The sequence below is a fragment of the Corvus cornix genome, chromosome 5, assembly GCF_000738735.6.
Source record: "Corvus cornix cornix isolate S_Up_H32 chromosome 5, ASM73873v5, whole genome shotgun sequence".
In the NCBI taxonomy this organism is placed as follows: Eukaryota; Metazoa; Chordata; class Aves; order Passeriformes; family Corvidae; genus Corvus; species Corvus cornix.
The window spans coordinates 40,721,678-40,749,444 of record NC_046335.1 but is presented as its reverse complement, the minus strand read 5'-3'; the positions used below and the strand labels follow the sequence as shown (position 1 = coordinate 40,749,444).

The 27,767-nt window shown below is 46.6% G+C and overlaps 1 protein-coding gene across 7 annotated transcripts in view; it reads left to right on the top strand.

Moving 5' to 3' along the window:
• The window catches only part of PRDM11 (PR/SET domain 11), a 49,429-nt gene that overhangs the window by 10,822 nt on the left and 10,840 nt on the right, over window positions 1-27,767 (top strand). For 5 of the 7 annotated variants that reach the window (XM_039551933.1, XM_039551932.1, XM_039551935.1 and 2 more), the window contains exons 2-6: window positions 7,138-7,256; window positions 7,639-7,742; window positions 8,645-8,907; window positions 9,814-9,881; window positions 24,585-24,772. In XM_039551933.1, coding sequence (XP_039407867.1) covers window positions 7,141-7,256; window positions 7,639-7,742; window positions 8,645-8,907; window positions 9,814-9,881; window positions 24,585-24,772 — 739 coding nt within the window. In that variant the 5' untranslated portion in view covers window positions 7,138-7,140. Of the gene's footprint in view, window positions 1-7,137; window positions 7,257-7,638; window positions 7,743-8,644; window positions 8,908-9,813; window positions 9,882-15,461; window positions 15,875-17,502; window positions 20,732-24,584; window positions 24,773-26,668; window positions 27,093-27,767 lie in introns of those variants that run through there. The other 2 variants (XM_039551936.1, XM_010409804.4) reach the window with 2 other exon arrangements.

The window sequence follows — 27,767 nt, the reverse complement described above, 5'->3', positions numbered from 1 at the left end:
GTTGGCTTCTCTTCTCATGCTAATCTCAGATGGAGTTTTTGTCCTGTTTGTAGGCTAAAAGTAAAGGAGTGGGATGTACAGGGTGTCAGTCAGATTGTCCTGATTGTCATTTCTACCCTTAAACTGTGAACCTGCGAGATCAATGCAGGGAGCTGAGTACAGCAAAAATGAGACATTTCCATGTATTTTAAAAATGCAAGCCACTTACCTAATCCTTTCAGCTGCAGTAAGTACCTGCCTTGGTTCTGTGGCATGTTGCACTGTTCCAGAAGCTTTTAGGCTGCATGGGAGCTTTACGTTGTCAGCATCCTGCTTGTTTGAGTCCTTACTCAACACTTAACATAGAAGTTGCATCATGTAATACCTGCTTTGAATAGGCTCGTGCTGATCCATAACAGCACATGGACCAGCACATGGATCCTCTTTCTACTGTGAGATCAACAAAGGGCAAATGCTTCCAACTGACCGTAATATGGAATTTTGTGACAAATCCTGTAGAGCATCTTCTCTAGAAGCCATCATAAAGCAAACTTAAGACTGGTTCAGGAGTTATTTCAGAGGTTTTCTGTCTTCTTCTCCCTCTGAAACACGTCTGTCATGAAGTAGATCATGGGGGGTTTTGATAACATGTTTTGCCAATGAACCATGTAAGAGTGACTGTGAATCTTGCATCCATTTGAGATTACAGGAGGAGTTCCAGGTTGGCAAACTGGAATTTCCCTGTTCCTAACTTGTCTGCAGTCAGGATGGCAGTGGGAATTTGGTGTTGTGGTGCCCCATCCTGTTTGTCATGTCAGTTGCTGCTCTTGGGCAGGTTAAAACCACTGGCAACTCTCAGCCCTCCCTGCTGTAAAATAGGTTGAAGTCTTGTGGTTTTGAAGCTTGCTCTCCAGGCTTCTTCAGAAAGCTGCAGAAAAACTGGTCGTGTTTCCAGGTATCTTTCTTGTAGTCCTGACCTTCTTCAGTGTTTTTAGAATTTGAAACTCAAAAAAAGTATTTCATACTTCTGGTGGATTTATGGCTCCTCGGTATAGTGGGGTAATTGACAATGAGTTAAACAAGTCCTAGTCACAGCCAATGGCTGCTCAAATCCTGCCTCATGCATGACCTATAATTCTCACTAATTGAGTTTGAATTTGTGACGCCTTCAGCTTGTTGCCAGGTGTGCTGGCTGCATTCAGCCTTGCTCTGTGGCCATCAGAGAAGAGCCTGAGCCTCACAGCAGGCTGGGAGGCAGGTCACGGGGTCTTGCCCTGCTGCCACCCACCTTTGCTGTGCCAGGACGCTGCTCTGCTGCACCCCAGGTGGAGGACAGCTTCACTCACAGAAATGTTGTACTTTTGTGGGGAAAGTGCTGTGGCAACTGTGTAGGCAAAAGCAATTTTCCCCGTGGAGCATTGGCTTATATCTGGCTGTAGACAGTGGTCCTCCTCTGAGCAAACTGGTTCTCCCTGTTACTTTGTGGGATCTTTGCTCTTTCAGAGTTTGCACTGGCTGCAAGCATGAGCTGCATAGCCAGCTGGTGCTTCATAAAGTGGCCTGAAGTGGTTGGTATGGCCGAGGACCTTGGTAAGTGCATTCACCTCAAGGAGAGTGGTCAGCCTGGGTCTTCCATGGCTGTATGGGGGGGGGAGCTCAGAGCCTTGAATGCTGCGCTTTATTCCCTGTTGTCAGCTCGTCAGTAGCTGACTGTTCTGGATTACTATTTCTGATATTAATATGCAACTGTGGAAAAAGCATATGAACTTATGCCCATCTTTCACCATGGGCCTGCACTTTAAAACATGGTGCAAGCTAAGCAAGATCTGCCTTAAAAGAAGAGGGGATGACCTGCAGAAGGGCAGCAGTGAGAAGCTGAGTGAAGGAGCTGTGTGCTGAGGAGGGAATGGATTCCTATATGGCTGTTTCACATGAAAGAATGTCCCAGTCTGGGAAACCTGCCAGTAAAATGTAAAATTAAAGCTCTGTTTTGGAGGCTGATCCATGCAGATAAGGGTCTGTGACTGTTAACTAATAACTACAAGAGGGGCAGTGATAACGGCGGCATGCTTGAGAACAGGTATCCACAGGTTCGTTCATGCTTAACCCCATTTGGAGGTTTTTTCCTGCATTAGAGATTAATAGCTCAGATGTTCTAGTGTTTTCTAATTCCCTGATTTTGAGCAATATGGCAAAGCCACTGGAGATCTTAACATGTGTCATGCAGAAATGTGACAGGTCCTTGCCTACTTTGTAAAGAAAACAGGAGAGGTTATGTGGCACTGCTGTGAACATGGGGATGTTCCAGGCATGCCTCTTGGGATTTGTAGCAGTCATGCTGGTGTCCTGGTTTTGCTGAGGACCACTGTGCACAATTGCCTTTGCTGTTCAAAGTGCTTGATGTTGTGTGCAAACAGCACCTGGATCATCACAGCATCCCTCTCACCGAGGGATTGTCCTCGCTGATGTGATGCGAGGACGTTGCAGTAGGCTGTGTGCCCACTGAGCACTGGGGGGGCTGAATGTCCTGGTGGGCATGGGACATACACAGGTGAGACCAGCTACCCCCTGGGAATACCCTCAGCAGTAACCAAGGAGCCTGCTCTGCTTATGCTTACATGGTGCTTCTCCACATCATCTGAAATCTTCAGAGGCTCTTCATATTTAGGTGCTAGAACAAACACAATTATGAAAATTGCCAAGAAAACCCCAAAACAATGAAGGGGAGGGAGTGAAAACTCCAGAATGTGAACTAGACTCTTGTAGCTGTGGAAAGCTAAAGGGGGAGGAGAAATGGCAAGAAAGAGAAACTAATGAGCAGTGAAATTACGAAAAATTAAACACCACTTTGAATATGTCTGAAGCTAAAAGAGTTCTAAAAGCACAGTCATCTGCTGAGGTCTGGAATTGGAGAAATGTCATATGTTTCTTTTCTGGAAGAAAAGCTGGAAGATGGTACCAGTTACAGCAGCAGTGTAATGCTCTGTGTTGTAGCAGTAGCTTGGGAAATTACCAAATAGCAGCTACTACAGCAATACATTTTAAAGTTTGCTGTTCTGGCTAACTTGGATCCAGGGATTTTAAAAGGCCTGACTGAGCAGTGCTCTCTGGGCCATGAATGCTAATTTAAAAATAATTTTTTTTAAAAAGTATGCATAATGAGTTAGACTTAAAGAAATGCTGTGTATTACTGATAAGCGAGTAGGCCAATTTCAAGTTTAACTGGGCAAATTAAACTAGGCTACCTGTGGTCTGATGTTTGCTTCCAGTAAAATAACGTAGTAGCTGATATGGATCGGATTGGTCCTGATTTAATGGGGTATTAGTTGTAATAGTCAGCCTGTACAGGTTTTTTTTTAATTGTTCTTTTCTAACATAGTATGATTTTCTGGTGTTGCTATAATCTTACTTGATAAAGGTAAAACTGTTGGTAAGTCTAGCGTGTTTAATGCACTGAAGTTGTCCAACAAGTCATGGGAGTAAATAGATGGGATGATTCAGTGTGTCACGCACGCACTGTTGGAGCGAGTCCAGAGGAGGGAGGGCAGTGAAGATGATCAGAGGGCTGGAGTACCTCTCCTGCGAAGACAGGCTGAGAGATTTGGAATTGTTCAGCCTGGACAAGAGAGGCCTTCAGGGAGACCTGATTGCTGCCTTTCAGTACTTGAAGGGAGCTTATGAGATAGCTGGGGACAGACTTTTTAGCTGGGCCTGTGGCAATAGGACAAGGGGGACTGGCTTTAAACTGAAAGAGGGTAGATTTAGATTAGATATCAGGAAAAATTTCTTTACTGTGAGGGTGGTGTGGCACTGGGACATGTCCAGAGAAGCTGTGCCTCTCCATCCCTGGAAATGTTCAAGGTCAAATTGGATAGTACTTTGAGCAGCGTGATCTACTGGAAGCTGTCTTTGCAGTGAGATTGGAACTAGATGAACTTTAGGGTCCCTTCAAACCTAAACCGTTCTGTGATTCAATGCATAAAGGAAAACCTGACTAAATAAAAGGTCACAGTGTTAAAACAAAAGGAGCCCCATTGCTGGCAGTGTAGTAGTCTCAGCTGGGAATTATTTTTTTGGTCAGTGCTAATCAAGAGGCAGAAATTGGTCTCTTCTCCTTATTAACTAGTGATAGGATGAGAGGAAATGCCTTCAAGTTGCACCAGGGGAAGTTTAGATTGGATATTACAAAAGAGTTACCAAACATTAGAACAAATTGCCCAGGAAAGTAGCTGAGTTCCCAACCCTGGAAGGTATTTAAAAGACATGTTGCTATGGCACTTAGTGATATGGTTTAGTGGTGGACTTGACAATGCTAAGTTTATGGTTGGACTTGATGATTTTGGAGGTCATTTCCAGCCTAAATGATTTAATGGTGGACTTGGCAGAGCTAGATTTGCGTTGGACACAATGATCTTAAAGGTCATTTGCAGCCTAAATGGTTCTCTTGATTCTAAGACTGTGGATGTCCTGGGAAAAAAGGCACTAAGTTAATTTGGATTGTGTTTGTGGGCAACATAGAATCTGGGCAAAAAGAGGCAAGTTAGTGATGAACTTGGGGTTGCGTGTGTGCTGGGTGAGACAACAAGGAGTTGTGTGACAGGCTTAAAGCAGTCACCTATTCTCAGAGCAGGTGGGAGGGTTGGCAGCGTGTGTGGTGGCCTGGGAGCAAGGGCTCTTACAGCAGCACGGTGGTTCACTGCAAACAGAACCCCAGCTGAAAACAGAGCCCCAGCTGGGCACAGTGGCCAGAAAGTAAATGCGGCACTTGGACACAAACATGGCAATCCTGAGCCGTGGCAGGGAGCGCGTTATCTCGGTGCAAGGTGCTGCTCCCGCCAGTGCCAGCACGCTGCACAGGAATGTTGCTGATAAGTTGGAGAGAGTTCAGGGAGGACCAAGACAGGGGAGGGCTGCAAAATGTGCTACACAGTAAAACACAGAGCTTCATGTATAAAATAAACACAGTGTTTCTTTTTTTTTTTATTCTCCCTTTGTTTGGAGCTATGCAGTAGTTTAACCAGAACTGAAGGAAGCACGGTGACCTTCCTTGGCAGGAGGTCAGACTGTGTCATCACAGGGTTTCCTCTCACTCTGTAAGTCTCCATGGGGCAAGAGTGGGAAAGGAGAAGTCATTTTATCTTCAGAGACAAATGTATGCATCTCTTTCCTCTGAATGATTGGGGGATATGAGTATTCTAACTCCAGGTGTCCTGTCTGCCAGGCTTCCAAAACAGGTGGTTGTTCTGACCGAGAGCATCTGCCCCACAGCCAGCGTCCACCTCTCCTGTGACAGTGCAGGCCCCACAGCTAACCAGCTCTGGGACAGCACCTACCTCTTCATGTCTTTTAACATTTTCCCGTTCCCCAAGCTTTCTCCCTCTTCAGCTGCTGTACTGCAGACTTTGCAGAAAAGACTTTTTCTTTGAGAAGGGCAGGTAGGCCTAGATTGCAGCACTGGCTGGTGCATGGGTACAGGACTGGAGAGCTTTCCTCTTGCTCCAGGGAGCGCGGACAAGGGACTCAGCCTGCCAAAATAATGAGCCCTTCTTTGGCATTATTATCGCTTTCCTTCTGAATGGCTGTGGTAATTCTGAAAGAAAATGTGTCTTGTTTTGGCCATCCTGTAAAGGCTTGAAAGTGCATGTGTTTGCATGTGTCTAGTTCTGCTTACGCTGAGGCTTTGCTTTCAGACCACTATATGAGTATTAAGTAACACTCCTTGATACAGGCTTGATAAACGTCTTTCAGGCTGCACATTGGCATGTGAGAAGTTGGATCGGAAAAACGAATCATTTGTCCCCTGGCACAAAGAGGAGCCAGAGAGGTTGGCAATGGCATTCTTTCTTGCTGTAAATAGGGCAGAAATGCAGACCAGACTTCCATGGTGTTCAGGCCCATACAAGTGTGTGTGGAATAAGAAAATTCCTGTCTTCAGGGTTTGTGACATTAGAACATGAATTTAGGAATGCCCTGAGCCCAGTCATGATGGGGATGGGCTCTTCCACCAGTCTTCCTGACAGAAGATCAGCTGCAGAGGCCCCTTTGTCAGCACTGCAAGTATGCAGCATAACAGAGCATGTCGTTGGACAGTGGACATGGAAGGGGCTATCACAGGGGATTTGGGGGGAGCAGCTGTGACATCTGTCTGATCTGGTGTGGTGCCTGAGAGCAGACAGTTTGTGTGCCTTGCAGGAAGTCTTAAGATGAATGCAATGAAGAAATGAGCAGCACTCTAATTTATTCCTTTTCTCAAGCTGGGATGCTCTTAAGCTTAGTGGCCCTTCCAAAAATCTAAATTAAACCCACTCCAAATTATTATCACTTGACTTATCTATATTTTCTCTTCAGCACCACCCCATGATGGGAGAGGGAGGGAAGTGTTACTGTTTTGAAGCTTGCTGTCTTTAAACATCATTAAATGATTGATGATTCTGTGATTCTATGAAGTGCCTCCTGGCTCTTGTGTTGAGCAGAGGGAGAGGCATTTTCACTGCAGCATCCTTGCATGCCAGAAGGGTGGTGGTGGCGGCTCAGCTCTGGCTGCTGCAAAGGACAGGAAGATTGAGAGCATGATTTGTGCAATCTTGGTGGAGTCCCAAAGGGCGCTGTAGGCACTTACCTGTTTGTCAGAGGTGTCCAGAGCACACAGAAAGCTCCATCTGCAGGGGTGTAGTACACTATAGTCTGTTCCCACATGGCATATGTTATGTTTGTAGGCAGATCCTGGTTCAATGCCCCAATCTGCATTCCTCTTTCTTGTCCTTCAAAGACCTTCTCTGGGGTAGTGGTGCTCTATGTTCCCATGACATATCACACCCATCAGTCTTAAATTCCACATGCAGTTGGAAATCCCATGTGTGTTTTTAATGGGCTCTGTGAAGCATACTTCAGATTCTCCATGCCTCAGGTTGCTCTGTGGTGTCTCACACTCTTCACCTGACCTGCAGCTGAACTGCTTTTCCCTCCCCAGTGCAGGAACGGGTTTCCACCTATGTGCACACGTGGATGCTCTGGTGTGTGATGGCGACTCTTGGTGCCGGAAAGGAGCCTGATCTGCCTACATCCCAGCCTAGGGGGGAAAAATGTGGTTCCTGGGGGAGCAAGGTTGTCATTTCTCAGCCACTCATATTTCTCCTCCCTTCCTTCATTCTTTTTCAGAACATGAGTGAGAACTTGAAGGACTGTTTGATCCAGACCCAGGCTTCCTTAGGGGAGATGGTAACGATAAAAACAGAGGCCTGCTCTCCACATCGGGACCAGGAGTATGGACAGCCTTGGTATGTGGCTAAGCTTCGGTCTGATGTACTCTAACCCCTTCTCTCCACCTCCCTCCCAGCTTAAAGGTGGTTTTGAGGAATACACTTGAGCTTTTTGAAGTTATTAAAGCCCTTCCTTGTGAGGTCTGCCTTGGGGTGTTTGACAGGGGTGGTCACCTACTCATGTGCACCTACTCTAGCTGCAGCCATTACCTGCTGTGGGCTTTAGCCTTAAGGATCTGAGATACCAGCTTTTGGCAGGTTGGGTGGCAAATGTAGTTATTTCTCTGCTACAGTTGTGGGACTAAAGGAGTTGGTCAGGCCCCATTGCTTCAGCTTCTCTCTGTGTGCAGTCCCAGCATCTTGCTAGGTTAACATCATCCTTCTCTTGTTCCCTCCTCAGCTCTGGAAGGCCTGACCCACAGTCCATGGAGATGGAACCCAAGAAACTGAAAGGGAAACGGGATGTAATCGTGACCAAGAGCTTTCAGCAAGTGGATTTCTGGTGTAAGTGTCTTGTGAGTGAGGGAAAAGCACTACTGCTGCTTTTGTAGACTTTGGTCTTCCGCTGTCAGTTTGGGGCAGGAAGCAGGGGGAAAAAAAAGCCAGGGACAAATTTGCATTCTCACCTGAAAAGACTGGCATGGTTGGTAGGGAAATTGTTGCACAAAAGCAGCTTGTCCATGTAGGGACTAGGCAGAAGTAGGGAGGTAGGGGGAAAGCAAGCTGGGAACATGAAAACACACATCGGAAAACCCTGAGAGTCTGGAAAACCCAAAGACTTGAATTCAGAAACTGCCAAGGGAGCTTTGAGCAGATGAAAACTCTTTCCCTCATATTCTGGAAAGAAAACTGGTACCATTTATGTTGGCATACCTATGAAGTACCAACTGGTAGACCTGCGTCCCTGTCTGGACACAGGACAGGTGTCTGGGATGCTGTCTCTCTCCCAAGCACAGAATGAAGGCTATATGATGAGGGTATTTGTTTTCATAGATGTTTGTTTTAGCTCCCCTCTGGTGTGTGGGGAATCAAACCTTTTGGCTGGAGGACTTGCTGCTAACCAGGGATGTGCAGGGAGCCCTCAGCCTCTGTCTCTGCAGGCAGTGACAGGGCCTTTCCATGTGTGTTCAGCCATCAGTGGCAGATACCTGCAGGGCACCAGGGCTCACGCAGGTGCAGGTGTTGGTTGGGGCAGAGCCCTTGTTGAGAGGCGTGGCAGAACAAGGGAGCAGCCAGTGAAGCATCTCTGTGTGTGTAGGCCAGAGTTTGGGGAAGGGGCTCAGCTGGGCCAGGGGAAGGACAGGGAGCTGAGTTCTGAGTGCTGTGCATCCTGTGCACTGCCCGAGCCTGTACATCATGTGCATCGTGTCTGCCAGACCTAACCCCTGTTTCCTTCTCATCTGCAGTCTGTGAGTCCTGCCAGGAGTACTTTGTGGATGAGTGTCCGAACCATGGCCCCCCAGTGTTTGTGTCTGACACTCCAGTGCCCGTTGGCATTCCTGACCGGGCAGCGCTGACCATCCCACCCGGAATGGAGGTGGTTAAAGAGCCCAGTGGGGAGAACGACGTGCGCTGTATGAACGAGGTGATCCCCAAAGGTCACATCTTTGGGCCGTATGAGGGACAGATCTCTAGCCAGGACAGGTCTGCAGGATTCTTCTCATGGCTGGTGAGTGACAAGTTTCCCCGACTAAGTGACACATCAGCCATGCAGCTCAGAGCTTGTGGAGCCAAACCTTAGCCATCTTCCCCCTTCTCTAAAGGTCTTGTGCTGGCCACGTGGGCACTATGTCAGCATTGACCTGCCATAAATAATAGCAGGTTAAGGGTATAGATAGATGATCTGGAGATTGCAGAGCTCTCTCATGGGCCTCTAGCACTCCCGCCCAGCCTAGTAACTCCTCTCCAAGCATAGTGACAGAGGTCAGGGGGAGCCCGACTGTCCTGTAAATCTTCCTGTATCTCCTTATGATGGAGGTGTCTCTGATTTGATTTTCATAAAACAAGAGAGCAGAGGGGGTGGCCAAGAGGCCAGAAAAGAGATCCAGTCCATCAGGAACTGATCTACGTGCAGATTCCAGAACCAAAACTTTTTTCCCCTCATACTACAGGGCTTGGTTAGCATATGAGATAGAGACTTCACTGGATCAAAAGATGTTAATGATTATGAGAATTGCAATGTGGAACTTGAGTTATGATTGGGGAAAAAATTGACAGGTGCTGATATGAAATGCTTCTCACACTTTTGTGTGTGTAAGATAAATGTGTGTCTCAGCCCTTTCCCAATAGGGAAGTTAATCTTTTATATCCCAGGATTGTTAATGATTTTGTCAGCTCCATCCACAGTTCTGTTACAGATATTTGTACATAGAAAAATGCCTCTCAGTCAGTTCAGAGTAGCCCCTGCACACTCACCCAGGTCAGCAGCCTGTAATACCGGGAGAGCTGAGATTCACAACATAGAGTTTCACACCATGACTTAAGGCTAGAACTGAAGCAGTGATTTGAGATTCATAGACCTTCTCCTGCCTGGACCAGCTGGTTGACATGCTGCATCCATTCTCTTGTCCCACAGATCGTTGATAAGAACAACCGCTACAAATCCATTGATGGAACAGATGAAACCAAAGCAAACTGGATGAGGTGAGTCCAGTTCTCTTCTGCCTTCCCTTTTGGGGCTCTGTGTTCCAGAGAGAGGCCATCAAATACTCATTATTTTGTGTGTTGGAAAACCAAACCAAAATGTCACCACCCATTTTCCAAATGGTGTACTTGTGCTCTTCCAGTGTTTATTGTGATGAGTGGTTTTGGTATCAGATTCAAAGAAAGGGTTTTAAACAAGGCGAGGATATGTATATGGAGGATGGCTATTTCCTGGAATGAGGATAAATGTTAAAGATGATCCTATTCATCCACTTACAAGCACTGACAGTTCTCATTCCATTTTTTTATTCTTTATTTTTATGTTATGTTCAAATATTTGCTAAATGCTTTGCATTACCCCCAAGGCAACATTTGATTCTCTTTGGGGTTTTGTCCCTACTCATTTGACAGATACTAAAAGAGGTGCCTTTCTTTTGTTTTCTTTCTGGGCTTCATTTGAACCAGCTGTCCGTGCTGGCTGTGGTTTGGCAGTGTCAGCTGTCCTGTGCGAGGAGGAGGGCGAGCTGGGCGACTGCAGGCAGAGCTGACGCGAGTGCTTGCGCTCCCTCTGCTGGCCCCGCGCCTCGGCAGGGCAGCCGGCAGTGCGGCTGGCCTCGGGAGCTGCAGCTGTGGGTTTGGGAACTGCAGCAGGAGGGCACCGTGTGTGACCATGGTGCAGTGTTTCAGGTATTGCTGTATATCTGCAAAACGTAGGTCACTGAGGCCTCGTACATGTACGAGTTGCCAGAACGGGGCATTGCTGCAATGAGGCCCGTCAGACCAGTCCTGCTTTCACAGTGAATTTTGGAAGCAGGTTATTGTCAAGAATGCATCTGCTACAAGAGTAAAGCAGAGTGGGATTACCTGGTTTGTTGGCCTGGATGTCTAGGATTTTCAGTTGTCACTCATCAAGGGGAAAAAAAAAGCACGAAGTACAGGTAAATGCAAGATTGACCTAACTGGTCATATCTGGTTGCAACACTTTTGGCCGTTTCAGTCTTCACACGGATAGCAGCCGTTCTGATGTTTATGTTCATAAAGTTCAGCAAAGGATTTAATTTTTACATAAGGTTTCCAGCTGTTACAGTTGTTCACTACTGGATGAGATAAAATACTAGACCTGGGCTGAGGCTGGAGTCATCACTCAAAAAGAAGCAGTGGTACAGTGAAGAGATAGGTAGGTAGATATCCAGAAGTAAAGAATGCAAAGTTCAAAAATCAGAGTGAGGACTTTCTACATAGGCCTGGATCTTTGTGATCTGCATTACAGTGGAGCTGGGGCAAAACACAGTCTTGGGAAGCAAAAATTCTATGATGAGCTCTTCTTCCTACTGATGTGAACATAAGATTGATGTCTGAATTTAAATGGACACTACTCATGGTCCTAACACAAAAGAGCAGGATGTTCTTGCCTAAACTTGTATTTGCCATGGTTCAGTCTCAGTATGAGTGTGGTCTGGGCCATTCTGTACAGCCTTGAAAGGCACAAGGGCTGTGGCTTTGTGGAAAGGGGATGTTTGCAACCCTTCATGGGAAGGGTATATCAAAGGGCCTGTGCAGGCTATACCAGTCTTACTGACCTTCCCGATCTTACTCTTGAAAACAGTAGCACTACGTAGAGTCTGACTGACAGTTCAAGTGGCAGTAGAGGTCATCAAAAAGCTTTGGTTTTGTTAGCATCTTTCAGACTGAGGTGTACTCAGTATTCTGTGCTAGAACATCACCCGACACCGAGATTACACACACAAACCACACTTGACTTCCAGGACGCTGTAGACAGCGCTCTTTTTGTTTTTCAGATGGTGCTCTTTGCTATCACTCACAGATGGTGTACTTTGCAAAGCAGATCCACTCACCTTCTGGGTAGGTGGGTATGGCACAGGGAGGGCAGCTTGGGCTGACTCCTCTCTCTTCCTGTAGATCTGGCTATTGTTTTTGTTGTTTGAATACCACATCTGAGTCCACTTTCATGTTGCCTGAGGACAATATGTGTACTGCAGCACTTGCTGGTTTAATTTCAAGTGCCTGTTTACCCAAGGCAGTGGATGGCAGGGAGGAAGGAGTAGGAAGTGCAGCAGATGGCGTGGCAATGGTAACATCCTCTTGCTCTTTCCCTCATCAGTCAGTCAGTCAAGACAAAGTCCTGATGCTTGGGAGCATGTTCTTCTAAGCTGGCTGCTGGCACAAGGGTAATGCACCCTTCTTCTCTGTCCAGAGTAAAGTGCTACTGCTTGCAATACCTTATGAAACTCCATGACTTCAACATGTGCAAACATCTTCCTCTCTTTTTATTTTTCTGGGGGCTGATTACCATGGATCGCAGCAAACCTCAAGCGAAACTAATGCTTTCTTGGACACAAACAGTAAATTGCTGCTGATGGCAGTTCTTGGGGCTTCTGAAGGGTTGCGGAGAACCATCTATTTTCCTGGTTACTTCTGAGGGAATTCTCTTACTCAGTTGTTTGTGTCCTCTAAAAATAATGGATCTGACCAAAAAATGAAAGTAATTCAGAAAGTTCAGGAAAGTCAGTCCTTCTGAGTATGTATCACTTGGCCCAGAACAAGATGTAGGATAGAACATACCACCAAACTGGTGGTGCCTAACTGAACTGTTGGAGTGTAGTGCTTCGCGTTTGGGGTTTCCAGGCTATTTTGAGCATTTATAGTCTGTAGCCCTTCTTACATGGGAGTACCTGAATTCTTAGGCTTTTGGCACAGTTTAGATTCATCCTTTGCCTTAACCAATGTGAAAAGGCTGAAGCGAGACTTTCTCACTTTCTCCTTTGCCTTCCTTTCTGCCCCCTTTCCTCTCCAAGCATAGTAACAGAGGTCATGGGGAGCCAGACTGTCCTGTAAATCTTTCTGTAACTCCTTATAATGGAGGTGTCTCTGATTTGATTTTCATACAACACTAGAGCTTGGAAGGGGGCTCTGGTCAAGTGTTCCAACAGCCTGCTTAAAGCAGGACCAGTTTTGACTAGTAAATCTTTTCAGTACTGAGCTGCTGTTTCAATTTTACAGGACCTTTTTAAAAATAAGCATTTTAAAAACAGTCAGGGTTACTGTGACTGCCCTTGTGTTCAGGGTGAGTAAAAGCCACCAGCCTATGGATGTGATTTTGTTGAACTTCATAAACTGATTTCTGCTACCTTGCAGCAAGTGGAGCAAATGTTCTTATCGATTCGAGAGTCAAATTTATGCAGAGTTGAGGGATCCTAAAGTACTGTGGGGCTGTGATCCTTGGGGAAAAAAAAAAAAAACGAACCAAAAACTACTGCAAAGCCCTGGGAGAAATTACATGCTTGTTTCTTAGAGGCCAAGGAAAGTGGAGTTGATTGATATTTTTGTGGGGTGATCATTAAGTGCCCACTGTTCAATGTGTCTTGCACTTTCAGATTGACCTGGGCTGAGGTGTGAATTCACAACCTCACAGCTGGGGCTGCTCTGGAGCTTGCTAAAACCCTCATGGCATCACCAGAGAGGTACTTGTAAATATCAGTGACTGCCTTTAGGGACGTACTGCATGCTAGAGGAGAAAAAGATCCCTCTGATAGTAATACTGTCTGCATTTTTATAAGGAGGAGGTTGATGTGCCTGCTAGGAGCCTAACATTAATTGAATTTGTGATTAAAACTGGCCAGTGCTCATTACTCAATGTGTGGCAAGTTTGCTGTTGGAATATGAAGTTAGATTGTTTTGACCCAAGTTGTACTGGAGCACATGAGTGGAAACACTGAAATCTGAATATCCAGGCCTACCATAAGCTGTCCTAAGTGCACTTGATGGGATATCCTGTCTGGGAAGAGCAAAAAGGGTTCTAATTCCCCATCAGTGCAGCTTTGCTGGTGACAGCAGCTGTGAGTTCAGCAGAGAGGAGGGGGCACCAGTTTTTGTGACCCTGCGGCTCCAGAGAGAGCTGTCTGTTCTGCAAACTCACCCCTACCCAGGGCCACTTTGCAGAATACTGTTACTCCCTTTCGCCAGAGCAGCTTGTCAGCAGAGTTCTGTTGCCACCTCATGGAGGCACTGATGATACTGTGCAGTCATGCGTACCAGACGAGGATCTACACCTAGCCCAGTTTTGCTGAATGTGATAAAAGTCAAACTGTAAATGTTGCCTTGCTCGATGTTTTGTGTAGCCTTCTCCCTCCTTGTTGTGTTCAGCTGGGAGAACTCCTTTTTCCTTTTAAGTTTGGTAAGGTTTTTTGTTGGGGTTTTTTGAGGTTCAGAGTGGCAGGTGCTTTGCTGGCTCTCCATCATTTCATTACCATCTTCTCTAAACAGTCCTTCTTTCCCTCTGTAAATGAAGCTCCACCAAGACAGTATCTCAAGCATTCATTTGTGTTTGTTCCCATGAAATGCATCTGTGCACTTAGGTCCCAGCTGTCCCTGATGTGGCCTGGATTTGAGCAGCTTCTCCTACTGGTTTTCCGGCTTTAACCGAACTGACGCTTGCCCTGATGGCAGGCAGCAGTGTCAGTGAGATTGATTAAAAACAGTGTTAGCAGCACTAAGAAGAAGCTGGAATGGCAAGGGTCAGCACCTTTCTGTAGGTTCAGATGGTCTGTTTTCTCCTTCCTTATTGAATAGATCTGCTGCCTTCTTTTTTTTTCCCAATAAAAAAACGTAGTTAGGACTAATGCTTTGTTTATTTTTCTAGTTTTCTTTGACTGTGGCTGGAAAAATTAACACACACCTCCTTTGGACTAAACTGCTTGTTCTCAGGATGGCTGCCTCCTCTTCTCAATGGGCTGAGGCTACAAGTTGTTCATTTGAAACACCTGGAACTGGGTGCAGGCTCATGTCGGTGGTAGTGATGGAAAGCCTAGCCAGGAAAAACAAGTGGGTGGCCTCATTCCTTTTGAGAACAATGGGAAATGGCAGCCATTTCTGGGTGAAACAAGAGCTTGCTGTGAAGCAGACAAGTGCTGGATGTGGAGTACCCCAATGCTGAAAAAAAAAATCTTTCCTTAGGAAAAGCAAGTTGCAGAAATTGCCCACCAGTCTAGTCAAAACCTCCCTACCCTTAAAAAAATCCAATTTGATGTGGCCTCTTTATGACATCCTGCAAGTTGTAACACAAAGGGTGGTGTGAAAGTTTCTATTGCATGTTGTGCCAGGTAGAACAATAAGATATGTTTCAGGCCTCTAAATTTCCTCTACGTCTCAAGCAGTGTCACATTAGAAGCTAATTCACCGCTGTGATTGCGAGTTCTCACACTTTTTTCTGTGCACAAACCGTGGCAAGTGATATGAGGCTGAACTGAAATTCTCATATGTAAGTCAGGGCATCAGCCGATGTGTAAAATTAAATTTTAACTTTAAAGCTGAGAGGGTTCCTTCACACTAGCGTTGCTTGGTATTTTTTTCTTAAGCTTGAAAATTGCCTTTTAAAAACAAAATGGCTGCCTTTTCCTGGTGCAGTTGAGGAAAACTGAGAGGTTGTTGTGGGTCAGGGGAGCTGCATCCCACCAAACTCCTCTGCCCCAGTACTGCACTGGCCATGTGGTTGGATGCAGGGGACTGCTTTGCGCTGATTTCCTTTTACCCAATTATGCTTTGTGGGATGTTCAACCCAAGGAACATGGCTGAACGAAAGAGGAAGCCCAAGTTTTCCAAGGAAGAACTGGACATTCTGGTCACCGAGGTGACCCGAAATGAAGCCATGCTGTTTGGGAGGGAGACAATGCGTCTATCCCACGCTGACAGGGACAAGATCTGGGAAGGCATAGCCAGGCAGATCACATCAGTCAGCCAGGTCCCCAGGTCTGTGAAAGACATTAAACACAGATGGGACGACATGAAGAGAAGGACCAAGGACAAACTGGCATTCATGCAGAGGTCCCTCTCCAGCCCCGGCAGCGCGGGGCGGCCCTCGGCCATCGTCCTGACCGCCCATGAGAGAGCCATCGAGTCGGCACTGCATTCATCGCACCAGAGGCACGGCTTCCGGAGAGCGGATCTGGACGTGGTTGACAGCCTGTCAACGAGCTGTAAGTATCACTGCCTTAACACCTCTTTGTCTTATGCTTGCATATCTCAGTGACGCAGAAGAGCCTTGTGTGTTGTGTGAGATGCTGGGTTGCCTGTCAAGACAGGTCCTTCTGCTGTGATTGGTTTCAAGACAGCCTGCTCTGATGGTTGTGGGGTGCTGAGATGGTTCGTTTTCAAGTTAAGATCATCTCTATCTGTTTATCTAGTTCTTTTCCATACTGTCTTCCGAGTGTAGATAATGGATTGTAAGTATGAATTAATCCTGCAAGTGAGGGAGCATCTGTAGTTGAGGTATGACTGCCTCCAGTCTGTGGAAAAAGTGCTTGAAAAAATTAGGAGATCTTCACCCTGATGAAACAGCAATGCTACCAAACTGAGAGTCATCTGCCAGTCACCAATGGATCACTTCCAAGAGAGCTTTGGGGGTCTCAGTGATCACTGGTGTTTATTGCTGAGGTTGGGCCACTAATGATTTCTCCGTAGTGGTCTGAAGGATCAGCATAAATGCTGTGATAAAGGTAGACAATAATGACTCCTTCTTCACTGGTTTTAAAGAAACTGCTGGCCCTGCTTTTGAAGTTAATCTTACATCACAATTCTCTGATACCTTCCAGTGCTAAACCACAAGCTGCTTTGTGCAGGTTCTTTCCATGGTTCTGTACAGACACTTTTCTTTTGTGGAGGTGCAACTTCTTGTTTGTGAGCTTTTAGGGGTACAGAGGAGAGAAGGAGGGGGTAACTTCTTGGGGAGTGGGTCAACTAATACCTCATGGGTGGCACTGTCCCGCCACACTAGGTCTGATCTCATATCTGAAGTTGTTAGTGGGAAAGCAAGGACAAAATCTGCCAGAACTGACAAGGTGGGACTTGGTCATTCTTTGCATCTCTCTTGGAAGCCAGTTGCACTATTTCAGAGGTAAAAAGAGTACAGGTTATGCAAGGAAATAGTGGACAGCTGCACCAGGTGAAACCTTGTCTCTTCTTACTCTTCACATGCCTGTACCTGTGAACTGGCACATCACTAGATATTTATCAGACTAACGAGAATTTTCCCGTGGCATTCTGCTTTAGTTTTGATTTTGCATCAAGTGTATTTCCGTGATTGACATAGGGTCCTCTTGCTGCTATGCCTGACTGCCTGGTTGTCTTAGTGATGCCAAGCCACATGGTGGCTTTGCAGGACACACTTTGAGAGCAGCAAATGCAACATCTCTGCTCTTGTCAGTGCAGAGCATGTAAGAAATGACAGGGGAGTAGGATTTTTGCATGAGAAGTCTGTGTCCCTCCAAAATATTTGTGCTAGCTACTTATGGGTTTGGGGAAGAGGCGTCATTGCTACTGTCTGAAATGGATTTATATTCTAGTAATGGACAATGCTGTGTACAGAATACCACAGTAGCTTGGGTTCACCCACTCTTCAGGTTTCTTATGGCTAATCTTGTCACCCAGTGCTAACATTGCAGCACTTGCATGTTGAGTTATGCGTCAGAAACTACAGGCTTGTCTGAACTGGCAGACTGGGGGGAGGGGAAAAGCCTTTTTCTATGTTCTTTGAGATATCCTGAAACAGAAGCCAGTGTTGAGAGGGATTTCACATTAATAATTCATGCTTCCTCTTCTGTTTAAGCTGATGAAGATGAAGAGATGCCAGGCACTTCTAAGGAACACCACTTCGCTTCGCTGCAGAGGGCTGGTGCAGGTGTCAGTCAGTTCTCCGGGCCCTCCTTCCTCCACACTTCTTCCTCATCAGAGCCCTTGGAAGCTGCCAGCCAAAGGCAGGAACTGCACTGTCCATCCCCACGCACCACCTCGGCCTGCAGACCCCCGCACCCCCGCACCAGGAGCCCGCCCCTCTCCAGCTTCGATCGCCAGCTTCTCCATTCCCACGCACAGCAAACAGACCTGTTCAGGCAGTTCTGCCAGGAGCTGGTGGCCATTCACAGGGACATGGCAGATAGCATGCATGCTGTTAGTCAGAGCGTGGCTGACCTCACCAGCCAGGTTGGCCAGATGTGTCAGACGCTGGCAGAAATACGTGATGGGGTCCAGGCTTTCCATAGGATACAGGATCCTAGTGTCATGCCAGGGTCCTGTCTACAAGCAGCTTGCTCTGAACAGCCCCCTGAGCCCAGTGCAGAGTCCAACCAAAACTCTCTAAAACAGATGACTCCTGCACGGGCCACCAGGTCACGAAAAAGAAAACATACTTTTTAGTCTGTGTCATGTAAAGTAAAGAGGGATGTCCCTTTCTGAGCTGCTGCATGTTCAGATGGCTTCTCCATGTGTATCAGTATTCTGTGGGGAAGGTCAGCAGCTGACCCAACCCATCCATCCCCTTGCTGGCTAACAGAGCAGTGTGAATATGGCAGCTAATTGTAGGACTGGCCCTCTGCAATCGCAAAGAGGAATCTCAAATACTGTAGAGTTTGGAATGTAGGACATCTTTGGGTTCATAGAGATTAGGAGTTTTCACTGGCTTCCCCATGCTTTAAATGCTCTATAAACTAAGAGATGCAATAGAAATCATTATCTGGATCTCTTCCCATGCCTGTGAAATACTATTTACTGAGACAGAGATCCCTTTGCAATCAGCTCACAAATTTACCCTACTACTGCATTCCCATCATCTTCCTGAATGTTAGTATATGCAGTATGTGCAGAAATACAGCCTTATGACTAAAAACTCTTACTGATTGTTGCTTTTATCTTTCATTCAGCAATAGTGGGCTATTCCGGGGCTTACTGTGACTTACAGGTTTGGGGAGAGGAGTGTAAAAGCAGACCTTGTGCAGGGAAGGGAAGAAGGCACAATTCTGAGGACGGGTCTCAGCACTGTAGGGTTTTAGATTGCTGAAAAGGGCTGCTATGGCATAGGCCTGGATCCTACAGTACCACATGCACTTGTGTTAAAGAGTTTAACCTTTGTTTGCTCCAGTCTGAAACCTCTACTTAACTTTTACAGTTGCAGTTAAAATACAATTATTTCATCATATGACAACATTTAAAGAGAATTGTATCATATAATTTTCTTGCATGTTGTCAAATCTTCAGTTTTGAACCACCCCACCCCTTCAAAATGTGAGAGCCTGCACAGAAAAGATGTAGGGCCTGCTTCTGACCTCAAGCCAGTTTGGTTTTGTTTCACTGTAATTCTGTCTGCTTCAGTACAGTTACTTTGCACTTAGTTTTATTATGGTGGGATCTGTACTGTGTTCTCCTATCATAAAGAGTTTACAATCTAAATTCACAGCTACATAGCTTAAAATCTTAGACATACTGGTGTTGTACTGCTTTCTTTCCCCATAGAGATGCAAGAAAGAACTGTGTTGTAACATTTGAATTGCTCTAGGGCTGTGTGAGGTTCCCACGTACAACACTGATTCTGGAACTAGGCTTTAGTAGTGTCACCTCAGGTGGTGATAATATATGTGGTAGCTCTTTTATAACATGTCTATTTTCTCCTTAATTTGCACATCTGCATCTCGCATGCTGCCCCCATCTGTGGAAAAACCTGGACCATTATCATGGTAATCTTCAGCAGGGAAAAGGGCCAAGGTGTTAACCACACAGCACACCATGCTCTCCAGGCTGTCCTATTGTATTTGGAGGTTGGTTGCAGGAAACTGTTCCAGTTAGTATGAGTGTACATCATCATGCCATGGCTGGGCTACAGACTTGGCAAAAAAGTTACAGAAGCTTCCGTGGAATTGAACGTAGGCAGCGCGGTGTAGCAGAAGGGTGGCTTGTTTTGTGTGATCTTCAAGGGTCATCGTTAATCTGTGTGGCCTTTCCTTTGAAAGTATAGTGCACTAGCTTCTTTCCTGAAAAGTTCATTGTATATCTGCTGTGTCAGGCATTCAGGAATTCCTGACATGCTTTTCCTTTTTTTTTTTTTTCCTAAGATGTTCTGTAATTCTAATTCAAGTAATTTATTTTTAGTGGTGCAGTAAAAGATTGCTCAGGGAAGTAGTGGCAAAGAAAAAAACCCTCCTTTCTGAGGAATGACCCAGCTGGTTTCATGCAGGGGACATTCCTTACAGTGCTGATACCAGACCAGGGCAGAACTTGCTCACCTTCCCCTGAGGATGTCCTTTTACTTCTGTTGAAACATTTGTATTCTGCAAAAATCACAGTCTCTCTTCAGATGAAGGGGAGATTGGGAAATCTGGCAGAAGTGGATTTAATTTATGAATCAGAGAGAGTTGAAAAAAGGGTGATACGTGTTAAAGGCTTTTTGAGTCAATATAGTGCTGCTGCTATACATTAATAATAGTGTTTTATATTTTTATAATATTTGATCTCTACTGATGTCCTCCTATGGATATACTGGTAAGATTAGCTCCTCTGATGTTGTTCAGGAGGATCCCTTCTGGGAACCCTGAGGTCTGCAAAGGAGGAGACTCCTGCAGGTGCTGGGCACTGGAGAGAGTTAGCATCATTGCTGCCATCAGTTTGCCCACACAGATGTGTTTAGAGAGGGAATCCTGGTGCAGGATGCACAGCCCTCAGTGCAAATCCCCAAAGGCTGGGCACTGGTCAGGAGAAAGGACTTTTTACTATAAACTGCCTGATGTCTCCCCTAGTTTCCTCTGTGGACTATTACAGATTGGCCCAGATCTGGGGATATATCTCCTGCCCTGTGTAGACCTCTCGGTGGAATGGCTTTTCTGTACTGGCTCGCAAAGGATACTTCTTCCTGCACCTATCATGTTAACTGGCTGTTGAAGTAAGTGTCTGTGTCAAAGCAAACTACTGTGCTCAACCCCAGTATCTCCATGTCTGTACATGCTGAAAAAATTCTCTCTTTAAAAGTATTTTTGTTAAGAATGCAATAAATATATAACACTTTTAACACAGCTGCTGTTGAGTCATTTGTTTCTCTCTACAGTTTTTGCCTGAGCTGGTAACAGGCCTGTTGCAGATACGGGTCTCCTGGAGACACTTGGCAGAGCACTGAGGCAGGGTTTACGTGTATGGCATCCCATGGCATCAGCCTGGGCTGGCAGCTGCTCTCTTGCATGGGATCTCCTGCCCTGGCTCTGTACCCAATGTTGGTTTGGGGAAAGGCCGGTGGCCTTTTCCCTGCAGTGCTCTGCCCTGGTAGGGCATCACCAGAGCACCCCCAAGGCCAGATGGAGGGTGAGCAATGGAGTGGGCAGCAGGGAGGCATGGGGCAAGTCCAGGGGGATAGTGGAGAGGAGAAGGGGAGAAGCCTGAGCCTCCCTCCAGCTGCAGAGGTCTCCTCCCTCTTCACCATCTCTTCTGGATCCTCACCAGAGGCTCTGTTTCCCTCCTGGGGAGGAATGATCCCAGCTGCCAAAAAATACCTTGACATTTTTCTGGGCATGCTCACTTGGCCATCCCAAAACTTGGGAATTAGGTGTCCCGAGTGGGCTGTGGCTTAGGAAAAATGAAATGATTTTTATTTGCTGGTAGCTAGGGAGTCTGTGGGAGAGGTGGTCCTGCAGAGAAAGGAGCTGTGCATCTGACAGCTGTGGGGTTGATCCAAGCCCCAGTAGCTGCAGGTGGGTCAGAAGTGGTCTCCATTGGTGTGATGTCTGGTCCTGAGTAGCCTGGGCAGAATCTCTGGTGTTCTGGAGGCTGGCCTGTCGCAAGGACTAGACAGGACACAAAATGATGGATTTGTGGCTGGTGGCAATGCCTCTCTGCAGGACCAGGTGCAGCTGAGGGTGTCTGGGTCTGCTGCAAGAGCGGTATGACTGCTCCTTCTCTGGGGATCACGGTCCCCTGGGAAACCTGCTCTGCAAGCAGGGCCTTGCCCATCAGTGTGCAGTGCTTGGGTCAGCCTAACCATGCCTGTCCTGGGTGTCCAAACCAAGGTAGCCTCCTTGCTTCAATCCAAATGGAGCACTTGGCGTTGGGACAGGGACCGGGCACTTTGCAGTCTTTGCATGAAGGGTTGGATTCTTCTGAGAACTTTGGCCTTGGGATGTGTGTCAGTGAAGACAGATCATGCAGTCTCTCCTCAGCTGGTAGTTTGTGCCCCTGGTTCACCAAGCTGGCTGCCCTTTTGTGGAATGACTTTCTCCATCCTTGGAAAGCATCTGCCCCTCAGCTGTGGTGTGCAGGCACTAAGTGTCTCAGACCAACAGTTGGAATGTGGGGCTTATTTAGTCCTTTGTAACCTGTGTCTTTTGTGCCTCCGGGGAAACTCGAGCCTGGGGCTGGGCAGCGCTGCTTCAAAATCGGTTCATTTGTGTGGTTTCATTTACCTTACCTCAGGGAAGTATCACAGAGGGAAAGCTTCCTCTCCAGGAGCATAAACCACTTGCTAGCTGCACACAGCTGTGAAGAAACATGTTTGTGACTGGATTATGCCAGAACTCTCTGTTGAGGGCTCCTGATGAAACTGGCAGTGCCAGTGGCTGCAGGAGGCTGGATGAGCAGCCAGGCAGCATTTGCTGCAGGGTTGCAGCAGTGCTGCAGCTCATGCCCTCCAGCCTGCACTCTCCTCCCAGCACCCTGCTGCTCCAGGAGGCAGCCAGAGCCACAGGATGTGGGCAGCAGAGCTGAAGGATACTTGGGCAGAAATGTGGAGGGCTGTAGAGGCAGAAGCAGAGCAGTGAACAGGAAAAGCTCGTGCTCATGCTTAACAAAATACTTCATAATAAAAGTGAGCCCTGGTGGGAATAGTTAATGAGGGTCTCCCCTTCCCATTTGAAGTTGTATTTTCTACATCTCACTGTCAAATGCAGTTTGCTGGAAATGCACCCGACCATCCTGCCACTGCTCCATGGATTCCTCGGTGCCACTGGCTGTGGACATACAGGTCATGTATGTTGTGTTAAGGATCTCAGAGCGACTTTAGGTTAGTAAAACTTCACAGGGGCAGCCTGATCCTGTCACTGCTCTGCTGTGGACGGTGGGATGCAGAGCTGGGTCTCTCCTTAGCTGGTGCTAGGAAGCATCCTGACATTTTTCTTGGACTGGAGAGAGCATCCTCTTGGATCTCCTGTGCTCCTGTACTGCAGGGCATCAGGCTGACCGCAGCACACTGGTCTGTCTCAAGGGTTGTGTATCTCCTGGCTGGCTGAAGGCCTGATACACCTTTTGAGGAGCGATCACTAACACCCAAAAGCAACAGCCTGGCAGCTGTGTGCTACTGCAGGACCTTCCCACCACACTGGTCCAGGTCTCTCTTCTTTCTCAAATAAGCACATAAACTGGTACTTTAAAAGTTCCTTTGTTTTGTGATCAGAAGCAAATAAGGGTTAATAAAAGCCGATTTTAGCAGTACTAGAGTCTGCTGTTTAAATAATTACTGAAGATGGCAGAGAATCCTGGGTAGCACACATTAGGAAAAATACAACTGCTTGCAGGCACATGCACAGTCACTTAACATTAAAACCAGAATTGGTTGAGCCTCAGGCAGCCTGAGACACTGCCACTGCAGACTTGTTTTCTGTGTTTTGTGGGAAGTTCCACCAAGTTTGTGACCTTGTGTGTGTGGGTTAGTGTGATCACATACAGGTGGTCTTGTGTCTTTATCTGTCCATTCACATGGCTAGAGAAGGTAGAATATTCAAAAAATTTGACAGATTTCCTAAGCCAAGTACCTGTATATACATTAGGGAACTTGGGCCAGGACTAGCAGCAGCAGATGTCAGAGGAGCCGTATGCTCCTCTGCAGCCTCCTTGCCTTTGTTGAGGTTGCTGCAGCAGGGAGTGCTGGATAACAGAGGCAAATGGCGTAAGAGGAGAAATAAGCTTTAGCTATGGACTGTTCAGGTCTGCTTTGGGGTCTGCGCATGCCATGATGGGGCCGCCTTCCTGGGTAAATGGTGTAAGCTCATGCTGGTGGCAGCTGGAACCAGTATTACCAAGCCTTTTTCGTGTCCTCTAGCGGGAACAAGAGGATTGTGAGAGCAAATAATATGACCCTAGTGATAGATCTCTGTCTTAGCAAGTTGCACAGAGGGCCAGTTGCTTGGAGTGGGAATAAATACGTTTCTTCTGAGCTGAAATGTAGCTGTTTTAAATCAGGAAAATAAATCCCATGCCCTGAAAGTGATCCTTCTGTCAGCATTGCTAGGAGATCCCCACAATGTGGTGCTGGGGTTTCTAGTTGCAGAGCTGTATTGTATTTTTGTCACACCCTGCTGAACTCCAAAGTGCAAAACCTTCCAAGACTGGCATGTCCTTGGACAACCAGCACATACTCCCATGCACATTAGGTGCCCATGTTTCTGTCCTTTGAATCTCAATTCTGCTTGTCTGAGAGGAGAGAAGCAAGCAAATCTATTACCAACTAAAAAGGAAGGCATTGTTTTGGGGAAACAGACAGATAGAGGAACCCTGCCATATTCCAGATATTCCTGAGAACAAGGGAGGAAGCCCTGGGATGTGAAGTGATGGTGGGGAGTCCAGAAGTCCTTGTTTCTATCACTAGGCAAAGATATTTCTGCCTGGGAGAGTCTGTGTCACCCTTGCTGGCAGACATCCTTTCAGGCTGGATGTGCATTTTTGTCATCCCTTCCCCAGCAAGAAACAGCCCCAATGGCTTAGTGTTCCCTGGGTGTCCATGCTCGTCTGCATACCATTGCTTATAACTCCATGCTTTCCAGCCTGGCTGTGTTGATGGCTCTCTCTGAAGGCCATTCTGGCTTCTTCATGGTTGTCATTCTGATGAAAGGGGGAGCACAGGAGAGAAGTTTGTGCTTCACACCTGCATTGTCTCCTCACCCTCAGGTATGTCATCATCTCCCGGGAGGAGAGGGAGCAAAACCTGATGGCCTTTCAGCACAGCGAGAGGATTTACTTCCGTGCCTGCCGTGACATCCACCCTGGGGAGAAGCTGCGGGTCTGGTACAGTGAGGACTACATGAAGCGGTTGCACAGTATGTCCCAGGAAACCATCAACAGAAATTTCACAAGTGGTGAGTCCCTTCCCTTTCCATCCTTTCTCCTGATCCCCTTGGGCTGCCCCAGAGTTGGGCCAAGTGTGGTGGGTGAAGTAGATTTTGCACAGGCTGTGTGAGGAGAGCTGCATTTCTAGAAGCAGAGCACCTCTGGGTGATAGCCCCCAGCTTTGCCTGGCATAGATGGATGGGTGTACAAGGAGAATAAGATAACCACAGTCACAGAGATCATGAAAGAAAGATTTGTGCTGTGATGTGTCATGCCACGTGTTGTGTTGTGCCATGTTGTGTGTGTGTGTGCTGCAAGGGCCTGATGCAACGCCCAGGGATCACAGAGCGCCCCTGTCACAAGACTTTCTGGCCTGAAGATTACCAAGCTGATGATCCTACAAGACAGCATTAGGTTTCTCCTCTGAACATGCTGCTTTCTCTGGCTCCTGTGAGCAGCCTGTTTGAGGGAGCCCTGGCTGGTTTTGTGTGCATATGAAAGCGATTTCCTTGGTGTGTTTGTCCATTTTCCTCGTTTAATTTATCTCCTCTTTCTTCAGAAAGATAATTTGGGATCAGCGCGACATCAGCTAGACTCCTTAGTCTCACAACCTTAGAATGTGTGTACAACGTACAGGAGGCTTTGTTCTTGTCAGACTGATTCTTCCTTGGATAAAAATTGTTATCTAAAGAGTAGAAATGTTGAAACAAATGCAGCAGTCCTTTGGGCCCATGTATTGTCAGCAATATAGGAAGCTTTAGAGGAAAGCAAAAATTCTTAATGCATCTGTTCATCTGTACAATGCTGATACTTGAAGTTAATTAGGAATATTTCTTTCCAGGCTAGATGCAGAATGGCAGGGCCTCCGAGGGGCAGCCACACTAAATATAACTTTGTAATTACAATTCCTGAGTATATTATTACACAGCTGTTGTTGCTGCCTTGACTTGGTAAAAGGTGTCTCCTCTTCAGTTGTGGGGTTGACAAGATGTCTTGAAAAAGGTGGTTATCTCTATCACCTTAGGGTTGTTATGCACTTGCAGTGTTACATCTTGGTGGCTGTACTTGGGCAATTCCCACTTCTGAATTAACATGGGTATGGATTTGCTTTTTTATGTTAATGAACATCAGTGAGTGATTAGGTATAGGCTGCAGTGATTTTGCTGCAATGACATGCACACATTAGTCATCCAGATGGCTTAGTGCTTTCTGAAAGTACAGCAAGAGACAGTCTGTGCCCTTGGGGCACCAAGGCTATGAGCTATTGCCCTGCCATGCAGACATGCCTTTAGTCATGGTTTTTTGTGGTGTCATGGTTTGTGGGAGCTGCAGCAGTAACTCACAGCCTGCTCTGTGCTACAAGCGGTGAAGATCTGCCTCAGGACTCTCCAGAACCTGCCACAGTTTAATGCACCCTCAGGTAGAAACTCATGTGGCTGCAGAGACCATTCCGGAAACCCCCTGACATCTCGGTGAGCTCATCCTGCTGCAAGCTGGGCTCAGCCTGCCTTCACAAAAGGGGCGCAGAGATGTTGCTAAAGCGGAGCATCACCTGGGCCAATGCTAGACTTGCAAGAGACATCGAAGCCTCAGCTGGGAGGGGACTGGGAGGTGGTCAGGAAGCAGCACAAAAATCTGTTGAGTCACTTTCTATTTAAAAGATTTTAAATCCCTGCAGATGAGTCTGTCAAATGAAGCCAAGTGGCACACTTTACTAACTCACAGAAAAATAACATGGTTCCTGGGTTTTGTTTCTGTTGATAGTTTCTGACCCGCCTCATCATTGGAGTTGAGACCAATAATATGAGGGATCGTCTTGTGATTTCTAGCTTTTCCATAGGGCTGAAGCACTCGGCTGGTTGGGGGAAAAATCACCGAGAAAGAAGAACCGGTTCTCTAAATCCCTACCTCTCACAGTAGTTGCTGTAGTCCATAACAGGGGAAATACTAAGAGAGAGACTGAAAGCTTTGTCTGTAGAAATTCTCGTCAATGTGTTGAAAATGAGATCCGTTGTTATGGATTCACTAAAGAAGGGGCTGGGTTTCCCAGCCAGCATCCCAACCCAATGCAAAATCCCATCCATTCAGGCCAGCCCTTTTTACAGTGCCTTACTCTAACTGTTTCGAGTCTTGCATCTTCTCTGCATTCTTAGCATTGCTCTCCTTAGAGAGGGAATGGTAGCTTTTGCTCCATAACTCTTATGAAAGCGTGAATACACTTTAAGCAAACAAAACCAAAAATCAGCATAAAGCAGCGTCTTGTTTGGGAAGCCATCAATGCTTGAAGTTATTTACAAGATAGAAGAGTGATGGAAATTGAGCCAAACCTATCGTCTTTTGAATTTCCAGGTAAGGAAATCTGGCTATTCCCTTTATTTTAAGCAATTAATAATTTGTATGAGGTTGCTTTTAATATTTTTTTTTGATTACTGAATGGCCATACTCTCAGACTCCACCAGGACAAGCTAAATGTCCCATCCTTGGAGGGCATTCACCCGTTGTAGCTCAGTTGACAATGTGTACCTTAGGTTTTAAGTGTGCAAGTTGTTTTTACTCTTTTACTTTTGCATTTCTGGAGCAGCCTCCAAACTGAACGAGAGTAAAGGGGCTTGCAAACTTTGTGCCATGGCGTGCACAGGCTCTGGGGTTGTCATGAAATGGTGTAAATCTCTCGCTGCACTGCTGTATGCTTGATACCTTTTACCAAGTCAAAACAGGCACAGGACTTCCAGCCAGCCAAAACGGCACTTAGGCTCTGGGTATAGTTTCCACCATGATCAGTCATTCACCTCATAGTCCTCTTCCAACGCAGGTTGGTTATACCTTTAGGTTAAACAAGCTGCCTGTAGTTTCTCTTCTCTTTGAAGTGTGTGGGTTCTACTCTGCTGTGGCTACCCAGGACTGTCTCTGTTTTTGCAGACATGCCCATTAGCAGGGCTTCTCCTCTTGCAAGCCTCGGTTTCCACTGAGTTGTGTCAGTTCCCTGGCTTGTAACATAACATGCAGACCTGCAGGGATTCAGTC